Consider the following 27,183-nt stretch of genomic DNA (forward strand, 5'->3'; position numbering starts at 1 on the left):
AGATCAGAAAGGAAAAATAGATACAAGACAGACAGTATATAAACAGATGCTGTAGCCATGAGTACGGATGAAGAATGAGAAAAACAGGGAGACTCACAAAGAAAAAGTCACCAGAAGAGACAGGAGGAAACAGTTGAACAGACAGGAGTAGATGCCGGAGTAAAGAATTTCATTCAGAAAGTCATGAAGAAAGTGAACCAGAATGGACAAAATAATCAATAATGTCCCAGGCAGAAGAAAAACCAAAGTACAGAGAAGAGGATCTTACTTTTAACCACAGAAAGTATAGTTGCATAAAAAAACAATGGGGCTTCACTTGGGTAGATTATTTATCTCCCTCTAAATATATTTAAATTTCCAAAGAGAAGAACTCAATTTCACTTTTTGAACCATGATAATAATTCTAGATGATTAGCCATGTTATTCCATTACAGCAAACAGGGTTCAAACGATGCCTTAAAGACTAACAAAACTTATTCCAGCACAAGCTTTCATAAATCAGACCTCACTTCTTTAGATGCATGGAGTAAACTGAAGAAATGAGGCCTGATTCACATGAACTTTGGTTAGAATAAACTTTATTAAACATTAAGGTGCCACTTAACCTCTGAATTATGACAGAGAATGTAACTCCTTTATATTGGACCTTTGTTAAAGAATGTGTGGCTCTTGCTATCAATCCATATCTGCAGAGATGAAATGGCCAAGCTACTAATGAAACCAGTTAAAATTGCCAGTAACTGTATATGGAAAATATATGCATGACCATTCTTATACTACACATAGTAAGGAAACAAATTAGTAGCAATAACTTTAATAATGGCAGAGAACACTATCACTTCTCTAAGAAAAAACAGCTGCTAAATATTTACATAGCAAATAAGAAAGAAATAATGCCTCTAGTTGCATTCCTTTGCCACTGATGGTATGCAGGCCTTAATATGGGTTCCGCAATCACTGTACATTTCACACATAATTATCATCTAATTAGCACACTGAAAAAAATACATCATACTGTGAAACTTGAAAGATAGTGTTGAAAATATATGTACCTTACAGTTTTAAACATTTTTTTCCTTTTCTGACGAAGTTTTCCAAGTTTGAAAACCTCATTGTATTTAGTTGTATCCAAGCTCCAAAACTGAAACCATACCTTTTTCCTTCAGTTCTTGAGGCTTCTCCCATGTTGATTCCAGTGTCCTATTGTTATAATAATAAGTCTTCCCATCCGCTGTTTTGTACTCTGTCCATTCAGAGACTGCTGTTGCTCCAGCCAATGTAGCAGGTGAAGCTGCAATAGCAACCTGAGGATGGATCATAGGTACAATAGGAGGAGCCATTCCTGGCAAGACACCTATATAAAAGGAGTAATAAAAAGGCAAAAACCGATAAAGTATCATTTTGTGAGTCAAAAGAACCACACTGAAATCAGCTTATAAATAAAAATGAAAGTGTTATAATCCCTAACCCCTGATAATCAACTGTACTTCTTCCACATTATCTAAATCACTAGCGCTTGTGAGCAACTGCACATCCTCAGCACAAATATTTTATGTGCATTCTAAATGTAAAAGAGTGATATAATCAGTTATTTCCAATCATATACACCATATATGATCATGACCATTAAAAGAAGATGGGATGAGATTTATTGTTTTTTGAAAAGTGGTAAGACTAGCTTGGAATTTTACAGTGTTACCACCCCACCCCACAAAAATTTCTGTAGCATAACTAGAATGTTACTATTTATCATCAAAGTCTCTTTTAACTGGTCCAACAAGGCAGCACCCATTCATGCAAGCAGGGCTTCGCCAGTGACCTGAAAACAAAGAATCCGGTACACTTACTGAGATCCATCTACCATATCCAGCAGGGAAAACCCAAATCACACAGGAGGATTTGGTTCTGAGTCTTAATCAGAACTGGAAAATAAGTATAGTTTTTAAGGAGCCCATATGATCTTGGGATTTTTCAAGACTTGGTTTTAAAGTCCTGAAAATCTTTTTATTGGTTTTTAGTGAGCTCTTTACTACTAAAGATAAAATATACCTTATTTCTCCTAAACTAGATTACGTATTTCTCCTAAACTGTGCACAGCACAGCTCTACACTTGCACTCCACTGAAAAGCTAAGATATTAACCATAGTGTATGAAAACACAGGGGTTTTAGAACAACCTTACAATTTATGTTTAAACAGACACACGCATATACACATACACAAGCAAACTAACATGCAAACAAAGTCTGATCACTGTACAGATGTCAGGAGAGAAAAACTAAACACTGTACCCTAAACATACAAAAATATATATGGAGATGGAAGAGATTCACATGGATAGAATAATCTGAACTTGCAGAGGTTTTGTATTAATTAGGCGAATACTTGTCAATTGATTGGGGGTGGTTGTTGGCTACAAGGAAACCTGTAGCTTATTTTGAAACTAGAGATCCAGTTATTGGGAAAAGCAAATAAAAGATAAACAACAACATTCACTACCATGCCAACTTACAGACAATACAAACTAAGATGGTTTTAAAAAATTACCGGTCTTGGTGGTAGCGACTGTCTTTACATACGGGCAGCTGACTATTTGCATCATTGCTACACCTGTAAAATGGATAAGCAAGCATGTTGGAAAGCTGCCACTGTATGTCAGCTACCACTGGGTATCTGAGCAATATCAGTTTCCTGCTACAAATTTAGCATGCCATTTTTCCTAATGGCAAAGAGAAACCAAGCAGGAAAGCATAAAGTCAGTTTTGCTCTAACATTTGAGTAAAATGATTCCAGATGGATTATAAATTCCTGCAATAATTTTTGCTTATAATGAACAAGGACAACATATTCGTCCTTTATTTAAGAAGGTATAAACCTGGGGTTTTAATTTCAACAGAGATCAATTTTTCCACACTCCCATGCTACAAAATGGCCAGCATTTATTTTGCTCTCTCAAGGTTGGAACCTATAGATTCCTCTCCACTAACAGTTGTGCACCTGGCACATTCCTCCAATGCAAAAGACTCTTCTACTGAGGCAAGAAGCACTCCTATCAGTGGAATGCATCTTGCATGATAGGAAAACAGCGAGCACTAGCAATAAAGAACATATAGGATCCAATTCTCTGTTTACATCACTGTGTCAAGCATTTCTGAAAAACAGTAATAGCCCACTTTGATGCATCTTTACTCAGTATCACTATGATTATGGTGGCTTATTCCCCAGTATGTGTACACAAGAATGCAACCTTAGAAATGTATTAATTTGGACAAGGAAAGAATGGCAGTGTTAGGATGACAAATTATCCTAGGAGGCAAAGGAGAACTGGTGTGGAAAGTGCCAGAGGGCAGGGGAAACACAAAGCTGAGAGATAAAAAGTAAATTGAAGTAAAGTGGGACAAAGTACAGGAATGGAAAAGAAAGTAGCTGAACTGATGGCTCATTAGCATCATGTATTTGCTCTTCCTTGTATCTCTTTTCTCAGCTCTCCCACTCCTACCTCCATTCAAGGGCCAAATTTTAAGTCCTAAGCCACTACTACTGTGACCCTCTAAACATGACCAAGTTACGTTAGAACTGCTTACAAGAAAGTTTCTCAATGCAGCTAGGATAATGTTTGAACAGGAAAGATCTTTCTTACGGAACTGGAAGATATGAGAGCAAATTCTATAAAAGGAATTCCACGGAGTAAGATCATTTAAACATTATTCCACCTCCCATACGGTTAAGATAACAATTAATGGGATTGGTGGAAAGAGAGTTTCCAGACACAAACTTATTTTATAGGAAGCAATCTCAAAAGAGGCACCAAGCTTCAAAGTTCCTTCCAATGCTAGATAGACATGGGCACAAATCAAAATAAGAATCAAATTTTGTGACGAATCGGGCCGATTCGTGTTTTGCGGAACGTGCTTTGTGGGGCCATGGTTTTCATGAAATTCACGACTTTGGGAGCTGATTCGTGAATGATTCGTGATGCCAGATAGGCTGGCGCCGATCCATTGATTCCCTAGGCAACACAGGCCCAGAATGTCTGCAGACCTTTTGTTGCCATTGGAAACCTCAATCTTAGACCCTATATCCTTGATAGGCAGCTCTCCCTGCCAACTGGAGAGCTTCCATTTTGCCCTATACAGCAAGGAGCAGGGGGGTTAATCCCCTAGGCAACTGAGGAGATGGGCCTTCTGTAGCCATGGGAACACCAATCTCATCCTTCCAAACCCTGTTAGGGAGGTCTGTCTGCCAACCAGAGACCTCCTGTTCCGCTCTATGTGAGCATTTCTTATATAAGGCACAGCTCTCTGCCTCGTGCTTTTCAGTTCCAGTATACAGAGGGAGAGGGAGGACCTGTTGCTGGGATTTGGAGTGAGATAGTGGAATTGAGAGATTTTGGCTGGATTTGCTGCTGTTTTAAAAGCCTCTTTCTTATTTTCAGCTCTTGGCCTTGCGGGGAAGGTCATTGGGTTCGGGTGCCTTCTTTCCTCCACCCCACCCCACCCTCAGGGTATTGCCTGGCTCTGTGGCCTAGCTTGACTGAGGCCTACCTTTTTCCCCTTTAATTTTCTTTGCTTATATTCTTATTTAGAGCATTTGTTCTTGCTGGCTTGTTGGGTGAGGGTGGGTAGAGTGCCTGCTGAAGTCTCCCTGTGAGTTTGGCATCTCTGGGTATGAAGGGGGCCACTGAAGTGCCCTAGGTTCTGACGAATGACACAACTAACGAATCGTTTCACAAAACGGGACAATTTCGTGAAAGTTCGTGATTTGTGGAATGTGATTAAACACGAAACGCTCATTTTGGTTTTTTCCCCATTTCGTGCCCATTTCTGATGCTAGGTATGAGAAAAAAGAGTGACGCCTATCTAACTTTTTAAAAGACTATTTTTAGTCTTGTAAATTGAGATACATGAAACAAACTAAATCATCAAGTTCAAACACAATAAAACAAAAATAACTGTTTATCCAAAAGCGTACAATGTAAAAGCATTAAAAATCCATTAAATTGTTTTTGTATTGTAACAGTGCTCTTAAAAATCTCTTTCTAAAAAAAAAAGATTCTCATATATGGAGCAAAATGCAATTGTCCTTCCTTATATGTGTTAGGGTTATTTATACTGCAAATTTGTAAAGAACGCAGAGATTAATGGTGTTAATCATGTTTTAAACATGCCTGAAAACTAAGATCAAGTAGTTATTAAAAGAATTGCTTGGAAGATCACTAAACCTGGGCAAGATTACAACACAGCAGGTCTTTGGAATAAACCAGTCATTTTCTCAGCCAGCATGCATTTTGAAAAGTGCAACTAGCCTTTACTACACAAATGAAGGAAGCAGCGTATTTTCAAGGCTTGAATTTAACAAAGTGTTAATATATAGGCAAGCTGCTTCAGATTCAGGCTTCTAAGTTGCTTTGGTATGCTCTGGAAAGATTCGAAGCATACTGAAGTGACGGGGGAGGGGGAGGCCCACCACCACCCTTAAACTTCCACCCCCACCTTTAAACCCCACCGCCCACAGGGGGGTCAGGTGGAAGGCTGGAGTGGCCCAACACCGCGCTGGCCAACAGGGAAAACCTTCCCTGCTGCGTAGCTGCAGCTGGACGACAAAGAGGGCCTTCCATGCTGCCGTCGCCGTGCAGCCACGGCCAATGCGGCTTGCTGGCAGAGAGGGCCTCTGCCGCCGCCGGAGGCCAGTGGGCAGGAGGGAGGCTGCCTCCTCCAGCATGGTGCCAGCAGTAAGTGGGGGTAGGGAGAAGTGGGGGTTGGGGGGTAAGGGTGGGAAATGGGTAAGTTTAAAGGGTCTTGCCGCTTCAGGAGGCCCTGAAGCCCCGAAGCTTCCCGAAGCATTACAAATGCTTCAGAAAGCTTTGCTTTGGAAATCCCAAAGCTTTCCAAATCGGGCCCAATTCAGGTATTTTACCCGAATCGGATACCCAAAGCACACAGCCCTACCTACAACATACATCATAGTAGAATAACCTTATTTAATCATAAGAATGTAGATATTTGTTTCAACTATGCTGCAAAATGAGGACAGTTCTGTTGTGCATCTATTTTCTGTTGGTTGTGTAGGTTTCTAGCTCTTGTGATTACAAAGAAAACCTAGAGAAATTTAGACTGCTTCTGAGTAACAACTGAGCTACAGAAGTTGTGAGCAGGGCCTCCAATCCATGAATGATACACCTTTACATCACAATACTAGCATTTTCATTACCTAAAGGTTTAAAATATTCCTGTCAATCTAATTTTTTATCAGGAAACTAATATTTTGACTTGGGAGGTTAAAACACACTTCATTCTTGTATTGATTCTTTTCCTGCTAAAGTAACAGGATTAAAAAAGACAAAAGCTATGATGGCCCACATTGCTCAAGGATCTCATGATTTAAAGGGTCAGAAGGGAGTGATTATGGTTTGAAGCTTTGATTTGTCCCATCATTTAGGTCTTAATGTCATCTTTAAGTGCTACAGTTTTTTGTTCCAGTGCTAGAGATTGCTCAAGCAGTATGAGCATTCATGTTGATACTGATCAGAACCATGGAATTCATTTTGTAGATCCCTGAGATCCCACTTCAAAGTAAGACAACTTACACAGGAGCAGGAAAAACAACTAGTTTGCATCTCTTTGCATGAGTTCCTAAACATAACACTAGAACTGGATATAACTTGCCTTAAATGTTAACCTTTTCTAGCCCAATAAGATGACTAAAAAGCTGGCAATGATAGCCACAGAAGCATAAATTGATTATCATCTTGAAATCATCAGAAGGGCTTAAAAACAATGACATCTGGCAACAGACCACAATTTCCAAAAAGTCCCCACTATCAAGCTCATTATCTACAACTCTGTAAGCTTGCTCACTTTTTAGAATGAAATATATATATTTCAGGAATTTAGTGGGTGAATGCACCACTCAATCATATTGTGATCCATGCTTTCTGCATTTGTATTATATTAGCTTATTAGCACCCATCTTTTAAAAAGACTCGTTTCCTGCAAGGGCAAACAGTCCAATCTTTTTGTAATGGCCTTTTAAAACTGAACCCGTTGGGCTGTGATTCACAGAATCCCATGCACAAATGGAAAACATGCATAAGGGTTTGAATGCACATCACCAATCTCCACCCTACACGACACCACATCTGATTTGAAGAGTCCCCAACTCTCATTAACAGCCTTTCGAGGAGTGCAAGAGGCTGTAACAAAAGGGAATACCAGAAGAGAAGTGCAAGAACGGAACACCACGTGCATCCCTTTGCTTTTGCACAATATCTATGCTTCAACCCTAATTTTAGATTTCCTTACTATTGTCTTGCAATAAAAGAACTAAAGTATGTCTTCTACATTCCATCAGTTTAATATCTATGAAAAACATATGTATATAAGATCTAGACTTAAAGAATGAAATGGTGTTAATGGCAGCATTAAAACTTTTAACTAAACAACCAATGTTATTAATAATTAACTAGCGTGAAACTTAATTCATCATGGAAGCTGTCCAGTGCTTTCTTTATTACAAGGCAAGTCTAATTTTGTGAAAGACAACCAATATTCTCAAATCAGAAAAGAGTAACGGCATAGTGTACGTGTCAGAGACAAGGTGAATTTCTTCCAACTATTCACTGCAAGGCTAACAAACTATAATGTCTAAAATATATTCTGTTCATGCCAAGAACAGTGATTAACATGATTAGTGTGGTTTCTTTTCCAATATTTATTTTATTGGAAATGTTTTCTTTAAAAGCCTGTCTGCTGATTCCAAATTATCTGAAGAATATAGTTTGAATGAAGAGAATTCAGGCAAATTCCATACACAATGGACACGTGGGTGCAAACAAATTGACGACATGGACATGTAGCTGACAAGACAGCTATAGTAATCAATTTACCTGGAAGCGGAATAGGCATGCCAGGAAGGGGAACTCGAAATGGAGGTACCATTACTGGTGGAAAAGCAGGAATTGCTGCTGTTGGCTGAGGTACTGCGTGAGGAACTGCAGGAGGCAATGTCTGTGGGACTGGCTGTGGTACAGTCTGCACCGGTGAAGCAGAAGGAGCAGAAGTTGAAACACTGACTGAAGGTGTGGCAATTGAAACAGCTGGGCTGGGCGTCTGGTCTTGTGTTGTAGGTGCTGCCAAAAAAAATCCAAACCCATGTATTGTATTCGTTTGAACTGCATTATTTAAAAGTACTTACCAACATTTTATTGTAAATTCATGTAGTGCTTTATAAACATTTATACCATTTTCAAAGGCTATTCTGGAACTTGCACATAATTTAATTTCAGCAGAACTGTTATCATTAAAATGTTTTACAAGGCTTCTCAAGGTGCTCTGGAAATGTAGCCTTCTTGAAGGTAGTTTCTGGTGAAATTATTGGGCTATTAAAATAATCTCTGCAGTTCTGAACATCTACTTAATATAGATACATGGATACATTTTTGAAAACAATTTCAGATATTTCAGCTTTCTTTAAAGGTAATTATGAAATTTTATATCAGCTCTACTTTCTATACAACAAATGTCAGAGACTTGCAGAGCAGAGCTTTCAACCAATTTACCAGGCACAATTCACATCACAAAAGCAGCTCAGCACACGGACAGCTATAAAATATGATAGGTATATTCTGAAATCCTATAGCACCTCCAAGTGGTGCCAAAGGTTGATACGAAAATTGGCAGCATGAGTAAAGACTGCCTCTGAGAAGCCTTATGACGCTGAGATAAGTTATTAAAGTTTGGTTGCAATCTTGTAGTCACCCAAAGAAGCCTGTTCAACAAAAAAAATAATCTACAGTAATTGTTTTAGGAATACAATCATTGCCATTTAAATGTTTAGCATGAGCTTACTTTTTACAATAGATCAAATCATGCAGGTTTTTGCTCTTGAAAAGCAAAGTTATGACTTCATAAAATAGTGCTATATGTAAGGTTCTCATGTTTAAATCTATAAATGAATTATAAACAAAAGCAATGTTGTAGAAAGGCAGCAAAACCTACTAGTTTCTAAAAGTTTTTCACTATGATAAAATACTAAAATTTCAAAGTGGGATCGATCTTAGGAAATATGAAGCATGCTGATATTAACTGCACTGCTAAAGATAGGATATTTTAAAAGCTATTGTATTCTTGAGACTAATCATGTCTTCTAGTATAATTTTAAACACTGTGAAAATTCAAAACACAAAACTTTTAGTGGGAAAATGTGGTCTAAAAATGTAAAAGAAACTTCACTAGCATATGTTCAGTAATTTAAACAAACAAATTTCAAACTTTGGACCACAACAGCAGCATACCTCGTTATAAAGTAAAGAGAAGAGGTCTTTGAACATAGCATGAATGATTCAAAAAGTAGATATATTATACATCCCTTACCTCGTATGATCTCATCCTAATGCTTTGTCTATTTTTTGCAATTCAAAAACAATTATGCCAGACAAAAATAACTCAACTTCAGATAAAAAATATGACTGTATAAATACACCTCATTACTGTGCTTACAAATCAGCCTTTTCATGGTGTACAATAAGCAAATGATAACTGGTCTTAAAATTTTAAGCACCCCACATATTCATATGCCCATATGTTGTTAGTAATAACCAAACTGCCATGCTAACTAGCATGTGGCTACCATATGACTGGCTAGCTAGCTTCTTATCATTATGTATTCCTCAAGATCGTCTCTACTGTCAGAGATTTAGAATACTGCAAAATCATTCACATTTGGGATGACAAGTGGAAATATGTTCCAAGAGCTTCAGAACATTAAAAGAAGCAGATTTCAGAACCGCCCTCCATTTTTTTTGCAAACCTAGCATACAGAGTTTAAGAAATACCTGCCTTGCTATTCTGGGCCTGATACCATATATAATGATTTAATTACCACTTCAAAAGGAGTTGCTGCAAGAAAGTAACTCTGCCATTTAGAATACAGCATCACAGAATTCACAAGACTGGGTATTCCCTTCATTATAAATGCATTGAGAAATTAAGCCCTTTTCATCTTCATAAAGGCACTTTCTTCATGAAGGGAAAAAAGGAAAGCCTTCCCTTTGAGTTTTGAAACTATTCTATAGAGTTAACAAGTAATTCTTTCCCTCTCCCCTATAAAAGTAATATATGCATACAGCTAACACTTCAGATTACAGGGAATTGTTGACGGAACTGCAAACAAGCCTGCATCCTTGTGTCTTTTTGTTAGCATTAACAGTTATAATGCTCCCTACTATCCTAGACTCTGAATTCTGAGGACAATTCAAAAACACAAAGTTAATTAGTCTCCACAAATCTATGAGACCTCTATTATGGACAGTCACAAAATTACTGCGTGTTAAACATGCAAGGGTGTGGTATATCTAACAATTGTTTTCATAAAAACATTTTATTTGCAATAACAGCTTAATCAGCCAAAACAGATTAATATTTATAGATGAAGCAAGTTTATGATCTCACTCTGGAATAGTTCAACAAGTGGCAGCCCTCTGGAAATGAGGGGAGATGCCATCATACTCATATGCAAGTATCATTTGGGTAAACCGGTTCCTCTTCATGGATGGTCATTGCAAAAACTGCGCCATGTGCTCCTGAGATATTTGCAATGGTGTGTCTGAAGCATCCCTAATAAATAGCCATGAAGTAACAACAGCACAGATTGTGAAACTCAGTACAAGAAGTGGCCAACTCACAGCCAAGGGAACAGAAATATCACTGATGTCAATAATAAATATAAATTTATAAATATAAAAAATTCAGTGTGTAAAGTCACTACATGCTTATATAAATACTGGTAAACATTTAAACGTTCCTACAAATTCCAATCAACATTCCAAATATGGTCAATCACATTATAAAAAAAATATACATATGTTAATTTAACGACGTCTCCTAATTATCGGCCGTTAAGAGCACAATCAGTATCAATCCACAACATTCTGGGAATAATGCAGTCTCTTTTTCCTTTTGTCTTTTTCTTATAGGTGCTCAGAAGATGGATGCTCCAGTGGGAACAACGTACTCCAGAAAAGTCTCTGATGTAAATAAACAGAGACTTACCTCATATACTGATGTCATATTTATTACTGACATCAGTGATATTTCTATTCCCTCAGCTGTGGGTTGACCACTTCTTGCACTGTGCTTGAGTACCGGGGGAGCCTCTTTGTCAAGCGCAGATTGTGAAATTGACAGCCAATTTACATGTGTGTGAAGAAAGAAAAAAATGTGTCCGCAGGTACACAGAAAGGCAGTATCATGGTACACTGCATCATTTTTAACATGGAAAGAATATTTCTCACCTGCACAAAACCTTAACTCCCCCCCCCCACAAGTTTACTCACTAGAATTCTACAAGTTTACTCACTAGAAACTGTTTGTGAAACTGATGTTGCTGTTGTAGTAGTAGATGTTGTTGAGGACTGACTACTTGATGATGTAGAAGGAGATACTGCTGATGAAGGACTACTAGTAGTTGGTGTGGAGGCACCCACAGCTTGAGCTTGAGCTTGAGCCTGAGCTTGTGCCTGAGCAGCCAGCATTGGAGTCAGCTCCGACTGCTGAATAACTTTCACTCCGTCTGGTTTGGTCCATGCTGACTCACGAGTTCTTGCATTATAGTAATAAACCTAAAAAAAAGTCAATTTAGCATTACAATATCAAAAATTCAGTGTGTAGAGTGACTATGTGCTTATATAAATACTGGTATTAGTATTTACAGTAGAATGGCTTCTACCATTCTTCTTTGAAATTCAGAGGTAAAAAGTTCTCTCCAATACTGTGGAAGGCAACTTCATGATACCATCTTAACAGATAAAGCAGTGGTTCCCAAGTTTTTTGATACGCTGACCAACAAGTACAAATTTACTTCATATGGTGACCCACCTAGGGCTTGTCCAAGAGAATGAGAAGGTGAGGGAGCGGGGAGGGGGGCAGGGTTGAGGAGATATGGAAGATGGCAGATGTCAGCAAAGAGATGGGCCGCAAGTGGCTCAGTGCAGTACATCTGCCCCAGCAGATGGAGAGGGTGTTAAGAGACTTCAGGGGGCTGGGAAAGAAGTTGGACAGCTAAAGGAGCAATGCCAAGACATAGTCTGTGCTGGCACACACCTCTTTCTCTCCTCCTCTTGTTTTTCCATGCACTGAACAGCTCCCACCAACTCTCCAGCATTCCCCACTTTCTTCTACCTATTACATCAAGTATAGAGTGCAAAGGGCAGGAGCCATCATTAGGGAAGGCTGACCTGCAACCCACTTTCAGAGGCTTTGTGACCCGCTTTTGGGTACTGACCAATAGGCTGGAAAACAGTGCTATAAAACACATCTCTCAAATGGTGCACAATAATAGTTATTATTACCTTTCCATCTGGAGTTTTGTTTTCTACCCATATCTCTTCTGTAGGAGGCATTGTTGGTGTTCCAGGGGCAGTAACTGGTGGCATCCCTGGAGGAAACATCATACCAGGAGGGGGTGGCATATTACCCATAGGAGGAGGCATGAAAGGTGGTCTCTGTAAATATACACAAGACAAAAAATATAGGATACGTTTCAAGGCAGATTCAACCATTCCATTTATGGACCCTCAGGAACAGCATGAGATGCAAGGTGAAGGGGAGGGGGGGGACCACATCCAGAAGGGGAAATCAGGTAAAATCTCCACCCCACGTCCCACAAAGGTGCAGCATATCCTATTAAAAAAGCAAATTTTCATGCAAGAGTACGGGGTGAAGATGGGGAGATTTCTGCCAATTCATTCCTTCTGATTGCAACTTCCCCCATCAAATCGTGCACTGTTCTGACTCTCAAGGTCTGTCTGCATTTAACAATAGCCCAATCAAGTCTGTGACACATCCTCTCTTCCACTGGAAACTCTGGAAATTGGAAGAACACGGACTATTCCACCATGCTCTCTCTTCTCTCTCTCATATTTTTTTGGTAAAGAATATCAAGGCTAATGTTCTGGGAACCTTGCACACTGTTTAACATTTGGTTGCTTCCAATAAAAGTTATTCTAAAAATCACCCCCTCCAGTGGAAACAGCATTTTCAAGAACTTAGACAACACTTTAATACCCACTATGTTACATTTTTTAATTTAATGCCTGATGGTCGCTATGGAGAGAAAAGGTATGGGATGGAATAGCTCAAGGAATTCTTAGATGATACATCTGCCCTTGACCTATTCCAATCTAGCTTCAGGCCTGGGTTTGGAACAGAGACAGTTTTAGTTGCACTGGTGGATAATTTTAAAATGGAACAGGGCACAGACATCCCTATTGTTCTATCAGTTCCTCCGACACAGCTAGCCATGCCATTCCTATCTATCCGTTGGAATACAGAGTTGATGAGAAAGTATTTATTTACTTTATTTATTTCCCACTTTTCTCCCCAAAGTAGACCCAAAGTGGCTTACATTGCTCTCTTCTCCTGTTCTAACAATCACACTGGGAGGTAGGTTAGGCTGAGTGTGTGTGACTGGCTCAAGGTTACCCAGCAAGCTTTCATGATAGACTTGATTCAGCATCTCTGAGTTTCTAGTCTAACCACTATGATGCCATACTGGATATCACAATGGATCGCTGTTCAGTGTTTCCAGTCTTTTTGTCTGATTGTTCTACAATGGGCTGTCCTTGAAGACAACCCAGAAACTACAATTATTGTAAGAGACTACCTAATGGGAACATACCTCATTCATCTCAGAACAGCTACATTGGTTGCCAGTTTGTTTCTGAGTCCTATTCAAGGTACTGGTTACGACCTTCAAAGGCCTTCAAGGCCAAAACCCACATATTAAAAGACCATCTCCTCCTGTTATCCTCCCTGTATGCTAACTACAATGTTCAGGCTGCCACCTAATGGGTGTTCTGAGGGTGAGGTAACCAGGAAGGATGAAAAAAGAATTTTTTTATGTGGCAATATCAAGTTTTGTAACTAAAAAGGCTAAAAAAAATCTATTATGTATCTATTGTACCTGGTCACAGGAAAGAGTCCTGTTACAGTATAAGTGTAATTATTTTTAAAAATTTATACTGAATGTATCCAAAATTGATGCATTTTTATTACATGGTTTTAAATACTTATGTTATGACCTTTACTTTCTTTAGGGTAGATTTTTCTTTTAATCTATCCCTTAACCCTCTGGGTAGTCTGCTGCCACCAGGAATATTTTATTCCAAGATATTTTATTTAAATTTTCCCTTTGGTAACGTTCCTAAGCGTCAGGCTCCTTCGTGGTTCTATGTGGCCCTGAAGATAGGAATGGGATATAGCAATGACAGCTACACTGGGATATAACAAAACAAACTTTTACTTAGTCAAGAAGCGTATCGGTTTCATAAACGTAGTTCTCGGTTCTTAAAGTTACTTCATTTACTCTCATTCACACAGCTGGCCTCTCTTTCCTTTCACAAACATGCTCAGTTCAGGTTCCACACAGGTTATATTTCTCTCATAAACACTTCAACATATTCAGGCAGCACACAGCTAGCCTGCTTTATTCTGACTAAAAAGTTTCTCTCTACTCTCAGTTTCAAACTGCATTCACTCTGCCCACCCTCTCAGTCCTCAACCAATCTCCTTCACCCCCACTCTTCACCTATCTCATCAAGCATTTAAAGATACATGCACACATTTACTTGGAATCATTTCAACTTATAATTAAAGATTCTGTGATTTAATACCCATTATTTGCTCAGCTGAAAATATTTTCCCCTTCTTGGTTTTGGTCTGTGGATGAGACATTTGAGGAATACCCTCTTGAGATCTTTGCCTGCTACCATTTTTGTCCTATGTTAAGTGTCAGGTAAAGTATGTTTTATTTGCCTGAGCATTTGGTAGCTACTAGGGGTGTGCACCCGAAAAATATTCAGATTGCCCGCTTTAGGTTTACTCGAAGCAGGAAAAAGCCCCAAAATCCAAAGCGGGATGCCGCTTCAGATTTGGGATTCCAAGTCACTTCGGTATGCTCTGGAAAGATTCGGAGCATACTGAAGTGACGGGGGAAGGGGAAGGCCCACCCCCACCCTTCAACTCCCATCCCCACCTTTAAACCCCATCCCCGACCCCTCACCCGACTTACCTGGTCAGGGAGAAGGCTGGAGCAGCCCAATGCCACGATGGCCAACTGTCTGACTGGGAAGGCCCTCTCTACTGCCGTCGACGCGCAGCCGTGGCCGGCATGGCTGGCCGGCAGAGAGGGTCTTCCCTGCCACTGTGTCTGCGCAGCCGCAGCCAGCAGAAAGGGCCTTCCCTGCCGCTGTCACCGTGCAGCCACAGCTAGTACGGCTGGTCGGCAGAGAGGGCTTTCCCTGCCACCGTTGCTGCGGCTTGCTGGCACAGAGGGCTGCAGCCGCCGTCAGAGGCCAACGGACAGGAGGCTGCCCCCTCCAGCGATAAGTGGGGGTGGGGAGAAGTGGGGGTGGTGAGGTAAGGGTGGGAAATGGATAAGTTTAAAGGGCCCTGACACTTGCAAAAGGGCCCTTTAAACTTAATCCTCAGAGGTCCTGAAGCTTCCTGAAGCATTACGAATGCTTCAGAAAGCTTTGCTTCGGGATTTTCGAATCAGAACCAGCATGCTGGCCCCAATTCGGAAATCCTGAAGCTTTCCGAATCAGATACTCAAAGTGCACACCCCTAGTAGCTACTATTTTATTGCTTCAATCACAAATGCCTTGGATATAACACACTACTCAACACAATGTTTAGTTTATATTACTGTACAAAAATTCATTTTTAAAGTGAACTTTTAAACCTTGTCCAAGAAAAAGAAACTACGTGGCATTTTTGGTGACAAGCGTTCTCATGCTACAGTCCACTTTTTCAGATAATTTTTTTTTCAGATTAAGGGTGTTAGGGTACAACTAAGTAGCCTGAGATAACATACGGATAGAACATATGCAAAAGGTTCCCAAGTTTGGGTGCTAGTATTTCCAGCCAAAACAATCTTTTGCAACAGGGTAATGATTAGGGATGTGCGATTCAGGTTTCCAATTTGGAAAAAATACGCAAATCAGACCCGATTCGCAAAGATTCAGATTTCCGAAACGGCCCTAGTATGCCAGTCCATTTCGGAAAGCCCGAATCAAAGATTCCCAAAGCTATTTGTATAGCTTCGGGATAAGGAGTAAATGCCCCTTTCCATGCCACTGTGCAGTGGCAGGGAAAGGGGCATTTAAACTCCTGAATCAGCTGCTCGTTGGGGGTTTCCCCACGAGTGGCTCAGTGGAGGCTGCCGGGCTTAAAATGACCCTTTCCGTGTCACTGTGCAGCAGCAGGGAAAGGGGCATTTAAACCCCCAAATCAGCTGCTCGTAGGGGGTTTCCCTGACGAGCAGCTGAGTGGAGGTTGCTGGGCTTAAAATGCTCCTTTCCGTGCCGCTGCACAGCAGCACAGAAAGGGGTATTTAAACCTCCCTAATCAGCTGCTCGTCAGGGGCAGCAGCCCAGCGGCGCCTGCTCTCCTGAGGCAAGAGGGACGGCAGAATCTTTGTGTCCCTCTCGCACTGGGTGAAGAGAATGGCGGGTTGTAGGCTTAAGCCTCCACCCTGCCGCCAGGCACTCAATTCACTTGGTGCAACTCCCTGGCCCCGTCAGCAATGGGTGAAGACAGTAACGGGGAGGTGGGCTTCAGCCTCCACCTCGCTTCCAGGCGCCCCATTCACCCAGTACTGTCAGGGCCAGGGAGTTCCCTGGCCCTGTCAGCACTGGGTGAAGGTGGCGGCAGGGAGGTGGGCTTCAGCCTGCACCTCACTGCCAGGTGCCCCGTTCACCCAGTACTGTCCGAGCCAGGGAATTCCCTGGCCGTCAGCAATGGGTGAAGGAGGCGATGTGGGCTTCAGCCTGCACCTCGCCACCGGGCACCCCATTCATCCGGAGCCAGGGACTTCCCTGGTCCTGTCAGCTGTGGGTGAAGGTGGTGGTGGGCATCGGTGAAGAGGAGGCAGCAGCGGGGGGGGGGGGCCTAGTTTAAACTGGCCGCCCCCACTCACTGACCTGATGCAGGGGAGACAGGGAATTCCCCCCTCCCCCATCAGGTTAAGAGGAAGCTGCGGGGACGGAGAAGCTTCGATGTGCTCCAAATCTTTTAGGAGCATTTCGAAGCTGGCCAAGAAGCGATTTCCGAAGGGGCTTGCCAAGCGGGAAAACCGAATCTTTTTTTGCTGCACACCCCTAGTAATGATCTATGGATAAGACCCTTAGGCCCGATGCTGTTCCCAGTAGGCAGGGCTGGCTGGAGCAATGGTGTTATACTCTCTCTTCTCTGTCCACCTTCTCTTTCTGGCTGAGAAGGTATCAGGACAGGAAAGAAAGCAGAAAAGAACCGAGCTGGGTTGGAAATGAATGTAAAATCAACTTCAGGCTACACTCTTAAAAGTACAGTGTAGCAAATTCCTTTGCCTTAAAATAATAATAACTGCACTTATATACCACTCTTCTAGACAGATTAGTGCCTCACCCAGAGCAGTGAACAAGTGTTATTATTATCCCCACAATACAGCTGGGGCTGAGAGGTGTGACTTACCCAAGGCCACCTACGGAGCTCATGGCAGTAGTAGGATTCAAACCAGTAGAGTGCTGATTCGCAGCTGAACCACTCTTAACCACTCTGCTACAGCAATCCTCAGGAGAAAAAAACCCTCTCTCATGACCTAACAAGTACCTTATGGAACATTGGTTCCACATTGAATCTACAAGGAGGCTGGAGTGGGGGGGGGGGTGTCAAAAACAAAAACACAATACTGGACGGGCTCACCTTCAAGGTAACAGGAGCCACTACCAGTCCCTCTTGACTGACTCTAAGCTTAGAGACCAAGGAACAAAGTCTCCAGCCTTTCTGGGTGATAACAAAGAAGTCAGTCCTGCAAGGTAGAATGCCTACAGGCTGAGTTCCACAAAAACAATTACTTGGTAGCTGTAGCTAAATTAGGCCAAGATATTAGAATTAGACTGAAGCCCTAAAATCTAAGTAACACCACGTAAGCATAAATAATAAATTTTATTAAGAAGTGTGCAAAAGATTACAAATGTAGAAATTCTGCAAGACAAGAAATAAAATAATAAAACTAAATATCTACCCTAAATACTATACAGGATTTGGTTCCCTAACATAGATGTTACCATGTCACTTCAAACAGCAATGCTCCAAAGGTTCAGAGTCTAGGAACAAAACGCTTAGAGCTGACGCCAAAGTGGGTTGTCAGGTCCAGAGCTCAAGATGGCATGTAAACAGATAGTATGCGCCAACAGTGCTGTGGTTCGGCTGCTATCAGAAGCGAGCAGGAGCATGAACATCATCCCCATTCTGCAGTTACTCTATTGGCTACCTATCAGCTACCGTGCTCAGTTCAAGGTATTGGTTATCACATACAAAGCTCTTCACGGCCTTGACCTGGCATATCTACGGAACCACCTCCCTCCCTATGTTCCTCTACAGCAGCTTCGCTCATCTGAACAGGGTCTCCTACAGGTGCCACCCTGCACATGGGTGAAATCAACAGCAGCCCATACACGAGCTTTCTCTGTGGTGACCCTATCCCTATCCTGTGGAAGAGCCTGCCTGCAGAGGTCAAGAGAGCCCCCACTATCCTAGCTTTCTGCAAATGAACACTGCTTTGAGTATGTTCAGGCAGAAAAGTGGAAGAGTAGATGTATTTATTTTGCCATCTGGTCTGTGTCTAGGAGTTTTTAGTAGTTTTGGAAAGGAAGACCATTCTGTATTTCTTATAACCATTCAATAAGGCAAGTCAATGCTATTATTTATTTTCAATATTCTTTCAACAGAACTGTTCTCAAGGTGATTTGCTACCATGCTATATTGCATTAAAAATATAAAATCCCTCAAGTATAGCACAGTTAACATTTAAAATACTACTATTTAACATATTTATGAAACTTATATAAAAACCTACACCCAATACCAGAAAGAGCAGCAAACTGTGCACCTTATGCTATCTTAGCACATCTATATTAGTTTTGGTCAAATGAGACAGAAAAACTGAAAAAGGAAAAAATTTTCAATAAATAAAATAGAAATATCTCAAACAATCAAAACAGGACTAATATTATACTGGGATAGTCACCTAAAATTATTTTAAAACAGTAACACTGCTCCAAAATTCTGCCTCACTGGCAGTCTTCAGAGTGGCTGGACAAATATTTGTGGGTGATGTTTTAAGATGTTCCTGCATTGGGCAGGGGGGTTGACTAGATGGCCTGTAAGACCCCTTCCAACTCAGAAGTTAAGCAACATATCAACAATAATACTGACTCCCTTTGCCAGCCATTCCCCTCAGATTCCTCCATCTAATGCATCAAGAGAAATAAACCAATGAATGCATAAAAATACACACTCATTAAAGGAGCAAATTAACACAAACCCTAATATATGAGTTGAGAATTAAAAGCTATTAAAATTGCAGCCATCAATTAAAGAAATGAACTTGAGTTATGCTAGTATTTTCAAGAATATAGTATATACTAAAATGAAACAGGATATAAATAAAAACAAATATGGGTACCGGGTAGCCAATTTTCTGTATAATTAAGATTCTTGGACCTTTCTTCTACAAGTTTATTGAGAAGTACTCTCACTGAGTTCAACAGGATTCACTACCAGTTGAGGATTCATAGACTGCAGTTTTACTGTGTACAATAAAGTATAATTATATTAATGTATTATCATTACTTGCATGCCATACTAATATAGAAATTTAGTGCTACTCAATTACATTACAAAAATTTTCTGAGTGCTCCCCCAAACACTTGAATTTGTGTTGATTTTTCATGGTAATGCAGGGATTCAGATACTGTTTCTAACTCTATATAATGAGACCTTCCTTGTTTTAGTTATAGGTAGTCAGACTTCTAAGCACTGTATTTCAACATTCCATTCTGCTAATGTCACAGTTCTCCCCCAGAACAACGAGCTTTCACCTTATGTAGGAGTCTCCCCTGCTGCCAGGAGGAGAGCCTCCAAGGATTTCTCGATGACATGCCTGCCCATAACTCTTTCCAATCCAGCTTCAGACCTAGTTTTGGAACTAAACTGATGGATGATCTCCACTTGTGATGAACAAGGGAAATAGTAGTAGTATTCTTTATTACAGCACTTAGCCAGTACATTTACCATAAAATTTAAGTGCACATTTAACAAGGGAAATATATCCCTTTTAGCCCTCTAATTGAGCTACAGTCTTTGATGCTGCTGACCACTTATATCTGTTAGAATAAGGAGTGGGGATGAGCAGTACTACCTTGAAATTGTGTTAGTTATGAGCCGTTCTGACCAGCATCACGTTCATCTTATTTCTTCATCAACTTCTGCTTTAGTTTATCTTCCTTCAGCCACTTGTTCATGCATCCAGTCATTTGCCAAAAACAGTTACCTGTTTCTGGTGGTTAGTTACTGAAATTTGTAGTTGGGTTTGGTAGCATACTCATGATATCCCATTCCATATCTCCAGATGATTTCACTTATCGGCCTGACGTAAATGCTGAAAAGCACTGGTGAGAGGATAGAGCCCGGTGGCACATCACTCACTGGTGGTAAAAATAATTTATGGTAACAATCTTTCTTGTAGAGTTCCACAGGGCTCTACCCACTCACCAATGGAGATCTGGAATGGGATATCATAAATGTGCTGATGATATTCACCTATGAATTTCGTTAACTAAGCCACCAGAAACAGCTAGCTCTGCCTTCGGTAAATGACTGGATGCATGAACAAGTGGCTGAGGGAAGATAAGCTAAAGCTGAATCCAAATAAGATGGAGGTGATCCTGGTCACGAAGGCTGATGTTCTTGAAGGTAGTGTGTTCCCAACTTTGGACAGGGCAAGCCTTTTTAGCCAACTCAGCATAGAGCTTTAGTTCTTTGTTGGTTCCATCCTTCATGGAAGATTAGTGTGGTGGCAAAATAGCATTTTATCAACTGCATATGGTACAGTATTTATCACCCCTTCTAAACCCAGCTGCCCTGCCTAGGCTGCTCTATGCTGTTCAAGACATAACTACTGCCGTTTACCACTTAAAAGCCCTTTTACTTTAGGGACAATCTCTCCCTGCATAAAAGTATGTACCAGCTATGAACAGCAGTTTAGAAAAACTTAAGCCTGCTCTCAGGCCTTCACAACAGTGGCCCTGAATTCACTAAATTCACTAAATGGCTGTATTACCATTCTTTAAGTAGGGTATTTTGTTAACAGGCCATTTTATTTTATATTAGAGGCTTATTGTAGCTTTAGTTTCAAACTACAATTGTTTATTAATTTGATGTTATTATGTTCTTAATTTTATTGTAAGCTGTGAAGAAACCAGTCTGTTTGGTCAAAAGAGGAAGCCTACTTAGCAGGAGTCAAATGCGTTACAGGTAAGTATTGACAGTGAGAATGGTTTCACTATTCTACTTGCTCATTGATGACAGTACTGTTATGGAGTCTCCATGGTTAGAATGCTTTGGTTTGACATAACTGCAAAATGCCTCTATGACTCTGAGGGGCACTGTGCTCTGAGTGCTCTGTAAGGACTGGGATTTTAACCTCTCACTGACTCCCCCAGGACCAATGGGGTCCCTGTTTTCTCTACATAAGCTACCTTTGAACCCTATGGTATTGGGGGTGTTATAAATTAAATCTTGTTCTCTCCTGTTTCAAAACTGGTAAAAGTTATGAAAATGATTGTATAGAGATATGCTTGACAATTTGACTGTAAGATAATTAGTTATATAAAAATAGTAGATTGTATAACATTGAAACATTGGCAATAGGCAAGCATGGTTACAGGTATCTTGAGTATAAGCGAAAGGTAAAGAGAATAGGGAGTAGAAATAGATTAGAATTATTAATACTATTTTATTTTAAAAATTTTAAGGTTACAAGCTATATTAAGAAGCAGTGTCTGGGTTAATAATTGTCTTTTGCCTCTTTTTATTATTACTAAAATAATGAGTAGAAATAGGTATGGATTTTCTGTGTTGCTTATTTTGGTAAAATATTTAATTGCTATAGCTATAAAGATCATGACTTTGTATCTTGTATTTTAATAGCCATTGTAGTATACAATGTTATATCTGCTTTGTCTGCCCCCTTTTCCCCCTTCTTTTCTGTACCCCCCCTTTTTTCGCTTAATAAAATAATTTTTAAAAAACTGGTAAAATTAGTACATAATTAGGCACCCTAGGGTACAGCTTATAGTTTCATGTTTTATGTGTACTATGCAGTGTATAACTAAGTTATACATAATATAATAAATGTAAAAATTTGTTTTAGAAAATTTTTGTTTTAGAATGAAAGTTAAATACTGCAAATATTCATGTTTCCCCCCAAATTTAATTTTCCCCAAAAAGCAAGAAATATTTCAAAATTTCCAGCAAGTATATCTCTCTATTCTCATGACTGAGGTGAAATTTGAACCAGGAACGAATCTGTAAATCAGTCTTTTAGACAGTACAATAGTACAAGCAAAATTATATTACACTTGACAGGATGCTGCCTCCACATATTTTTAGGTTTAAAACGCTGCAAATTCTACATTAATAAACATAATTTATTGTAATACTGTGCACAGTGTCTAAAATTTATCAATATATGATTAATGAATGTACTGTGTTATCTTCATATTGACTAGCATTGCCCTGCTGACAAACTGCTCTCTTGATAATGGACGAATTTCAGTTATGTCACAGAATGTTGATAATTGTGCTGCTCTTTAGACAGCAGTAAGCTAAAAAAACAATGTGGCCTCTGTGAGGAAGTGAAAAATTTGTTTGTTTGAAACACAGCCTTGCATAGGCACTACACCAGAGATATTTCATTACAATTCAAACAGTTAAAAAACAACATCACTGGCAGCAACAGAAGGAAAATACATGAATATTATTCAAACAGGCAGGCCGAAGTTGTCAGGCAAGGGCTGTGTGTGCCAGGTTTCAAGAATGAGGATAGTTCAAGGATACATGACAGAACAAAAAACCCAAAGACCTAATATATTTAAGCTACTGTAAATTTTGCATAGAAAAGGTACGCACTGCTAACAGCAAACCAGCGAACACATTTCACGTGCAATTAAAAAAAATCACCATTATTAAATGCGCATCCCCATAACAATTTTACCTGTAAATGCGGAGGTCCCATAGGTGGAGGAATTCCTCCTGGAGGTGGCATTGGAGGCATATTTGGATCAAATGGAGGTCGTCCAAATGGAGGCCGAGGTGGTGGTGGTGGGCCTCGCATCATACCAAAAGGTGGAGGTGGGCGCATAAGAGGTGGTGGGCCTCTCATGACAGTATTTGGTGGGGGAGCTGGACCACGAAATCTCAGTGCTTGCTGTTGAGCCATTCTGTGGGCAAAATCAAAACAAAGCAATTCCGTCTTCAGGCTTATTGATCACTGAAAGGTCACTGGTGTTATAAGTGAACCAAAACATTGTGAGAAACATTCTCATGAACAATACTGGGGTTCCAAACTTTTCCCTCACAATTTAAATGTGTTAGAAAACATTAGCTACACTGGGGCAACTTAGAATGGAAAGGAACTGTGCAAGTTTCCCTCCCACAAGCTTTGTTACCAAAGCACCTCACACAAGAGGTACAATACCCATACCTCTCCTATGTATAACCTAGGCTTCTTGCACTTGCTGCTAGTGATGAATTCCATGGCACCCAATGGTTAAATTGCATAATATGAATGGGCATCTACCACACACTTGGATGGTAACATCTACATCCTATCCATTTCTGACCTACAGCAGCCCCACTGTGCCACCCAACCCCTATGATGTTGCTTAGTAAATGTATATATAGAAAAAAGTTCACCTTTGTAACCAACAAACGCTCTTCTGATGCTCTCAGGAAAACAATTTTGCCCACCATTTAGTGCCAGTGCAATACCAATGTTGGCATGATGACTCAAAATTGAAAAAAACAAAGGTTATAAGGTGGTGAACGACAACAGACACAAAATTCAACACTCATTATTCAGACACCTTCTAATTTAAGAAGTTGTATAGTATCAAGATGTTTAGACATTCTTTTGCTGTATATAAGCTGTAAATTTGTGAAGGGATGCCTTAAATGGCCAGTGCTATCACCCGTGGTATGATAAAGAATCATAACAGGTTATTATTTTTGATAAAGCTATTTGAATATATAATACATGCATATTGCATCAGTTATGGATGGTATTCATTTCAGCCTTTTCTGGCTGCAGTTCATATGTATAAATATGGTAGACTTTTTTTAAAAACCAGTTCTTCGTAACTGACATGATAGGCATGCATTTCATTTTTAGATATTAGGATTTAAGAACAAAGATATCTTATAACTAGTGGCCTTGAGATTAACCTCTTTCACAAAGCATGTTCCTCTGCCAGTTTTAGAAACATTCTCTATGGAACTGATAGTACCAATATTGTAACATGCCATGATTGTTGACTGTTTCCTGACAGATTCATAAACAACCTATTTGTGGCTTCACTAGAAAATATTTTCACATGTCAGTGCTCATTATTATCTCTTTAGTACCCCATATACAAGTACAACTATTGTAATAACTGTTGGCTGACCTATTCCACCAAGTATTTATATTTGCAACTGCTATGTGATGAAAATTAAACAGAACTACATTTTCCAAAAGGAGTCAACAAATAATCAACTCCTCAATATCCATAAGATGAGCTATAGTATTTTTAAGTTTACTTCACCAGAAAGCCTTGACAGCAACAAGCTGTGAGATAAACTGTTTAAATCCATCCTGGTAAGGGCAAAGGACACTTCTAAAATAATGCAAAGCTTCTATTATTTACTAAGAATACCAAAAAAACATCCTTTCCTGACTGAGGAAAAAAAGATCCATATCCTGCCAGAATATTCAGCTTTTGGGTGCTGCATAAGCCTTCCTCCTTCTTTCTCCACATCCACCAATCATTGTGGCAGTCAGGTAGGATTATCACCAAGCCACCTCTGCCCCAGGCCTGGTCAGAAGGAGAGCTGGCACTATTTTACACTGAGAGTTCAGTGCATCCTTCCCCAGATTTCCAAAATCCTAGCTGCTGGCATCACTGCATCAATGAAACACATGGAAAGGCCTGCCAAAGCTGCACAGACTACCAGTGTTCCTTTGTCATGGCGGTGTTTCATATACAATACTGTACATAGTCTGCTGTTAACACCTATTGATCATCAGCACCTACATAAAATAAGCTCTTGATAAAATCGTACTGCCCCAATACTTATAGTCCATTATAGTATGTCTTAAACTACATGGTGATCTTGGCAGAATTGTTCCAGGTTAAGTTCACTGTAATCAATAGGCTTAGACTGAAGTATCTCTTCATACGACTGCACTTCCAGAATGCAAAGTAAGATGCATAACATCTTGCTTTTCATTTAGCTAACACAATCTGGCATACACTACACTACTAATCAGTATGGACTTGCATAAAGTTATTTTAACAATAGACTCTCATTTTTCTCAAGGCTGCATTAGACTTCCATGTAGCAAAAGCATGACATTTGCATCTAAGATAGTCACCAACAGCATAAAAAGTATTAGCTTTGTATTCAATATGTACAACCTACATGCACATAGAGAAAAATGCATGCATCTGTACATATGTGGCCTTCACTACATGGAAGCATTCATAGGAGGAAAATTTTAACAAGTGAACAGCTCTTATACAGGGTGTAAAATATGTCACACACACACAAGAAAAACTTACTGGCTAATTATCTATCAAATATTTTGCTGGGCTTGAGCAATATCCTGCATTATACATGTGTGCGTGTGTTTATCCATCAATAGATATAGATATATAACTCCCCCCCCCCAACAAGCCTCTTCAGTTCTCCCTAGTTATTCCTGTGAAAATGTGTCAGGGCTTTTGACCAGTGTTTTCTACCTTGACTAGCAACCACTTTCCAAGGCCTTAGTTTCTCCTCTCCAAACATCTTCTGGGGGGAGCTTCATGTCTTTGAACCTGACCCCTTACACATGCACTGCACGTGCTCTATCACTGAGTTACCAACTATGACCAAGTCGCGTACCCACCCCTAAGCCCAGTATTGGGGCCACAGCCCTCAATGGACAAAGCCGACTGACAGAGGAAACCTACGCTACTAAGAAGTAAACCACATTGTTCGGAGGGGTTCGAACAAACGCAGGGAACTGTGCCTAGGCCTGCAGGCTCAGTGCCCCCAGTAGAAGACGTTGGAGAAAAACGCCCAGCCCCTTTAGTAGAGAGTTGAATGGATATAAATAATGTCACCTACTAATAAGATCCTATAAAATCTGTTAAAATGATATTTTTCTCCAGATATGCTGGCAACCCTACGCAAATGGCTAACATAGAGGAAGCAGATCGGTCAGACGCTTTAGCGTCAGTAGCCGCAACACTCCCAAAGGTAAAATTATTTGTGGAAGAACCGTTTTTAAAAAACACAGGCACACTGTCCAGCCCATTGCCCAATTTGTTACAGTAAGACTAACGAGGGATAAACGGCCGGGTCAGTTAACGGGGAGCCTCACCCTGATAAGGAACGTGAAGCTTGAGGCGAAGGTGCGTGGGGGAGGGGCAGGGGCCGAACGGCCGCTTCCGCCTCGAGGCTGACCCCAAGCGGGGAGGCGGGCGGGCGGGAAAGCAACAGCCTCTGAAGTCACAGCGAGCGGGAGGGCGGCCGTGCTCTGCGCGCGCGCTCTCACAAAGGCCTCGTGCTCACGCCACGGACACGAACGCCTGCGCCTGCCTCCGCCTCCCACCAACACGGAAAGAAGCGCTTCGCCTTACCTGATCTCATTATTGTAGCGCTCCGCCGCCCCAGCGTCTCCTTCGCCACCGCCAGCTCCGGCGCCGCCACTAGCGCCACCACTGCTGCCGCCGCCTCCTCTTTCCGCCATCACCAGCAGACTCTACCGCCTCACACACCCACCCTCGCCAGGCCTAGCTCCGCGTGACTGGTTGGTGGCCGCGTCAATCAGTTCGTTTCAGAAACGCAGAAACTCTCGATTCGCTGCCTTCGCCGCCGATTTTGAATGAGGGCCCGAAAGCGAGCGCTGATTGGTTAGTTTTGCTCAACAGCTATGACGTATCCCTGTCGAATGCGCCCCCTTGGAGGTGGGGCCTGAAAATGTCACGTGATCCATAACCCGGAACTGACTCGATTATTTAAAAAAAATGCCGTTACATCTCTCTTTCCAACCAGTAGGG

General features: G+C 40.7%; 1 protein-coding gene across 7 annotated transcripts in view; it reads right to left on the reverse strand.

Moving 5' to 3' along the window:
• TCERG1 (transcription elongation regulator 1) overlaps positions 1-26,873 on the reverse strand; it is a 65,647-nt gene extending 38,774 nt beyond the window's left edge. For 2 of the 7 annotated variants that reach the window (XM_054975874.1, XM_054975873.1), the window contains exons 1-7: positions 26,764-26,873; positions 23,094-23,319; positions 12,346-12,498; positions 11,355-11,616; positions 7,885-8,127; positions 2,547-2,609; positions 1,154-1,354 (exon numbers count right to left, since the gene is read on the reverse strand). In XM_054975874.1, coding sequence (XP_054831849.1) covers positions 1,154-1,354; positions 2,547-2,609; positions 7,885-8,127; positions 11,355-11,616; positions 12,346-12,498; positions 23,094-23,319; positions 26,764-26,873 — 1,258 coding nt within the window. The other 5 variants (XM_054975878.1, XM_054975877.1, XM_054975875.1 and 2 more) reach the window with 4 other exon arrangements.
• Positions 26,874-27,183: the final 310 nt, after the last annotated feature.

The sequence above is a fragment of the Eublepharis macularius genome, chromosome 4 (genome assembly GCF_028583425.1).
Source record: "Eublepharis macularius isolate TG4126 chromosome 4, MPM_Emac_v1.0, whole genome shotgun sequence".
In the NCBI taxonomy this organism is placed as follows: domain Eukaryota; kingdom Metazoa; phylum Chordata; class Lepidosauria; order Squamata; family Eublepharidae; genus Eublepharis; species Eublepharis macularius.